The sequence below is a fragment of the Melitaea cinxia genome, chromosome 24, assembly GCF_905220565.1.
Source record: "Melitaea cinxia chromosome 24, ilMelCinx1.1, whole genome shotgun sequence".
Taxonomy (NCBI): Eukaryota; Metazoa; Arthropoda; class Insecta; order Lepidoptera; family Nymphalidae; genus Melitaea; species Melitaea cinxia.
Window position 1 is genome coordinate 12,323,240 of NC_059417.1, and position 5,445 is coordinate 12,328,684.

At 32.7% G+C, this 5,445-nt stretch overlaps 1 protein-coding gene across 1 annotated transcript in view; it reads right to left on the minus strand.

The window, feature by feature from the left end:
• The window catches only part of LOC123665540 (non-canonical poly(A) RNA polymerase protein Trf4-1-like), a 33,032-nt gene extending 28,412 nt beyond the window's left edge, over positions 1–4,620 (minus strand). The window contains exon 1 of the mRNA XM_045599831.1: positions 4,150–4,620. Coding sequence (XP_045455787.1) covers positions 4,150–4,487 — 338 coding nt within the window. The 5' untranslated portion in view covers positions 4,488–4,620. The remainder of the gene's footprint in view (positions 1–4,149) is intronic.
• Positions 4,621–5,445: the final 825 nt, after the last annotated feature.

The following is a 5,445-nucleotide window of genomic DNA, read 5'->3' on the forward strand; positions in this document are numbered from 1 at the left end:
CCTACCACGAGTAACAATCCTTAGGTGTGATTGATCATAACAACCAGGACCGATGGCTTCACGTACTCTTCGACGCACGACGAGGCACCAGAAACAAATATTCGTACAAATACAAACATCTGCCCCGAGCAAGAATGAAACCAGCTACCAACAGCGATAAGGCTCTTATTCGTGATAAAAGATAATTTCGTCAATTACACACGTATGATGCAATAAGACTACAAATTCGCCCCCAGTGTAAACATACGATCGTCGATTACATACTCATTTATTTCTTGAACGGTTTCGACTTCTTTATCAGCATGAAACATGTCGACGCTGTTAAAGATTAGTCAGTTTAAATGACTATTGACAGATAACTAGAAGTACTATTGTATATTTATACGCTTCAGCCTGTCATATCCCAGTGCTGGGCATAAGCCTTTTTCTCTATGTAGGTGAAGGATCAGAGCGTAATCCACCACGCTGCTCCAATGCGAGTTGGCCGATATATTCCCTACTATGAGTAACGATCGCTATCAGGCGTACACGATAACAACCAGGACCGGAGGCTTAACTTGGTCTCCGAGGCACGGTACGGAGACCCACAAGGACCCACGGCAAACATCTGTATAGCCAATACAAAGGTTTATCATGTGCGGGGTTCGAACCCGCAACCGCCAGCTCAACGGCCACCAACCAGTGCCGTGACCGTTGCGTCAACACGTCGCGTATTTTTATAAATATTCCAAATATCTAACACTCCTATTTTCAATTTTAAAAAAATGTTAAAACGATTATTTTTTATAAGAGCAGACTTATTCCTAATCATAAAACTTAGACTCAACATATATGTATGTACGTATTACACCAAAGAAATTAATTACATAGGGATGTCATTGTCAAAGCTGTACTTTGTTGAAAAAGTGAATAAGGGCTTGTCCCTTGTAAACTTTCTGAACAAACTAAAACGAACACTAATTTTATTCATCACAAACATAAGTTATTCAATGCTAACTCTAACCTAAGAGCAACACAGTACAGAGTTGTTCTGAAGCGGGGTAGCTTCACTTTGTACAGTATGCCAAGTTCTTATCAAATGTTTTTGTGTTACTCAGTTAACATAGATTGATAATGGATGAGACGTCCCAGACCGTAATGTGACCGCAAATTGTAATGCTAAATTAATTTGACTTCTTACCAATGTTAAGACAATGTTATGGGGACTATCATTGATTAAGTTCACAACGAAAATGGAACATGACAATGTCACCGTGAACAAGATATTTGGTTTAATATAAGCAACATCATTGTGGCAAATTTTGTGATATATTTTAAAATATATCGTACTATTTCATGTTTTTTTTTTAATATCACTAGGTCGGCAAACAAGCGTACGGCTAACCTGATGGTAAGAGATTACCGTAGCTTATAGACATTTTTACTAATCCTGTAAAACTATTATTTATGTAATAAGCAACAACCATATAAAGCCTATCAACTATTCCATCAATCCAGTTCAACTCACAAAACCTCCAAACTAAAGTCATTAACAGACTGTTATAGTAAAGAAAACACCTAACCAGAACATTCAATATTCCATATTAGATAGACCTAAATAAACCGTGTTTTTAGCTCTTTTTGTAAATTATTCTCAAAATATTCTTTTTGACGACGCGTTGGTGCAACGGTCACATGACAAACATTTGTATTGGCCATACAGATGTCCTTGTAAGTCTTGCCACCACGCTCGACGAGCATGTTAAGCCTTCGGTCCTGGTTGTTATCATGTACACCTAATGGCAATCGTTACTTATAGTATGGGATATATCCACCAACCCACATTGGAGCAGAGTGGTGGATTAAGCTCAGCAGTGAGATATTATAGGCTGATGCGTAACTCTCTTTTAGTTGAGAATTATAAAATAAAAAATACATTAAATTGAAAAAGAGCCACATATACTAACTAGTATTTTTTTTTATTTGATATATTATCTGAAAATTGGATTTAGTTCTATTGTAATACACCTAACAACATTATAATCTTGGTAGATAATTATTCCCTAATTAATCATCATTACAGCCTATACAGTCCACTACTGGACATAGGCCTCCACAAGCTCGCGCCAAAAATGCGTGAACTCATGTGTGTTACCCATAGTCACCACGCTGGGCAGGCGGGTTGGTGACCGTATTCCCTAATTAATATGATTATTGCTTTTTTTTTTGTTTTTCTTCTGTTTTTTTTTTTTTTTGTTTTTACTTCAGGAATTTTTATACTTCACAATGAAAAACTAATTAAAGCATATTTTATATTTGTTACTTATATTTTTATTAAACAGGAAACATAAACTTGAAAAGCTTTAAGCTTATTTATTTTAATTTCTAGTTCAATTGATAAACTATTCAAACACAGATATCAAATACTATTTCCTAGAATCGTTTACAAGAAAAACATGTCTTAGAAGAATTGTTCAAAAAGATTATTTTATTAAATGAAACACATAATAAAAATTTTAGGTACTTTTAACTTTACAAATATACACTATTGTGTAATTTCACTCTTATATAAGTACTAAAATCATTATTTCTATTATTTCTTAGTTTCAGCAGAATAGTATTCGACTAACATTGTAAAAATCAATTTAAGCGCCAAAAGCAATTTGAGTGTTTTTTTTTTTTTTTGTAGGATTCCTTTCTTAGAAAACTGAAAATTTTAAAAATCTTCAGTACTATTAAAAGTAGTGGTAAAATTTACTGACATTAAAAACAAACTAGTTGTTTTCCTTCCTATTAGGTTATTATTATCAAACTTCAAAGAATTCTTTATTTTATACAATAGACTTGAAATTCTTGGATATCAAACTATATCCAAGTAATATCTGACTGCGATTTCACTAAAAGAAATTGAATGAAGGTAACCATGAAAATCTTAAATCAAAATAATAACAAAAGAATGTGTGAATATTCAATACAAGTAAAACTTACATTGGAACACTTTGTTCCAAACTTTTTGTGCATAATTTATATTTTAAAGATTTATTTTTTTGTGTCGATAACCTTGGTAGCGAAGAGTATTCTGCAGATATGAAGATAACTAAATTACTTGTAATTACCAATAAGGAAAAAACAACAAAACCAAACAAACAACAAAGACATAACAGTAAACAATTAGCTGCAACATTATAAAAACATTGTTTACAACAGTTTTCACATGCAGATAACATTTGTGTTACTTTTTTCGCGGTGTTTATAGTTAAACTCCTCCGAAACGGCTTGACCAATTCTCATGAAAGTTTGTGTGCATATCGGGTAGGTCTGAGAATCGAACAACATCTATTTTTCATACCCCTAAACTGTAGGGGGGGGGGATTAGCAGGGTTAATAAGATATATGGCAAAACAACGTTTGCGGGGTCAGCATGTATATAAAGAAATTGCTATAAGATCTTTTTAGTTAAATTATGCGATGCCTGGCCATAATTAAAGTTTAAATTAAGAGAGATAAAACAATGTCAGAAAAAATGTGAAATTTATTTAGTTATTTATAATTATTAGAATTTGTGAAGTGTGTTACTTTTAATTAGTTAATTTCAGAGTGACGCGAGTCTACTTATTTGTACTCTCACAACGATAGACAAATAGTATTATATGTAAATTAAATAATTCGCCAAAATATATTTTCAATTTCCAAGGACATACTTTCTAGCTAATTTTTTTAAACATAATCTTATTTCTATACATACATATTTATATGTCTCAAGATTGTTATTATATATGTGAGCATAAAATTCAGTGTAATTATTTTTATGCAACTTCACCACAATAAGACATTTTCAGTCAAAAAGTTTTTTTATTGATTTTTTATTTAAACTACATTTTTATTAGAAATGATAATTTACCCTAAAATGACGTTTACGTTTTAGGGTAAATTATTATTACGTATACATAATTTGGTCGACTCTAATCAATGATAGATGTAGGTAATTTACAAGCTTATCAAGAATAGAACACACTTGAAAATTCTATCAGAATAAATTCGGGCGCCAATGACTGCCTGCTCGCCGGCCCGCGCTGTCACCCCCACGAGACCACCACCACACCTCGGCCCGTGCCCCGGACAGATCACGTCAACCAGATGACAGCTAATAAGAAACGAAAAAACACTCACCCCAAAACTCCCGGCTTGTAATTGTAGTTAGGTATCCGCCACGGGCAGCCGCCGTATTCACCTATGAGAGCATCGTGGTTCTGATTCAGGTTAAACGTAGATGCGCGGTTATCGTTCGCTTTCCTTCGAGTAGGATTGAAATAATTATTATTCCTATTTTCACCGTTCACTTCGTTTAATGGTATAAAGTCTTGTGCTTTATTCACATTGGGATTAGCGTTCTCTAAGTTTTTGAGGTTCATTTTGTCTGTTTCACTTTGAGTTTCCCAGATACGAAGCCACAAGCGCTTCGCGGGTCCTTCCTGCTCGGGCTGATACCACCCGACGTAGGGATCCATTCAGCCAAAGCAAGGTTCCACTATATGGGACAACACATTTTGTATCATTTCACATTTATAATTACTATACTGAAAATTAATACAAAACAAAAATAAGTTACACCACATTCGGAACATGGACGACACGCGGATAGTTGACACTTCATTTACTAGAGGGAGCCATCTTAGCAAAATAAATTCGGAACACATTCCCGAGTTTTGTTCAGTAGCATTCAGAAAAAGATTGTACTATAATATAAAAGGGAAAAATAAAGTCGATTTTTATTTAAATTAAATTATATTAATGATTATTTTATTATGTAGGTTAAAATTAAAAATAAAGTATTTAAATATTCAATGTCATTACTCATTATGTTGCTTATTGCTTAGAAATAAAATTAAATAAAAGTAAACCGACCAAATATAAACAATTTTTTTGATTTTCATTTGGACACGTTCAATAAAATACTAGCTGATAAAGTAACTAAGGAAATATAAAGTGATACAAAATGCAAATCTGATCTCAACAGAAAACTTTTACGACATAACAAATTACTTTCTTTTTGACGTGAATTTCATAGTTGTTGAATACATGTGTACTTGTTTAATTTATTATTACTATTTATAACATTTATAAGACTAAAATTGTCTAATCTTGTCAGTAGTGTCGAGTATTTACTTACAGAGAAATTGAGTTGCCAAAAATCATACTGAGCTTTTGGATTTAGAAGGTGTAAACTTTTAAAATTTCCATCGTTGTTATAACTTATAGACATAATAAATTATACTCAAAGCGTCAAATACGAGTTGTTTTATTTATTTCGCTAACTGGTAATACGTTTTTAAGCCATAGATAAAACATTATTTTAAGCTCAAAAATTTCCCGCCAATTTTCTTGTAATCTGTCAAATTTGCCAAGTTCAAACTTCAAACTTCAAACATTAGCCAATGTGTGTAAAAAAAATAATGTTTTGCAATT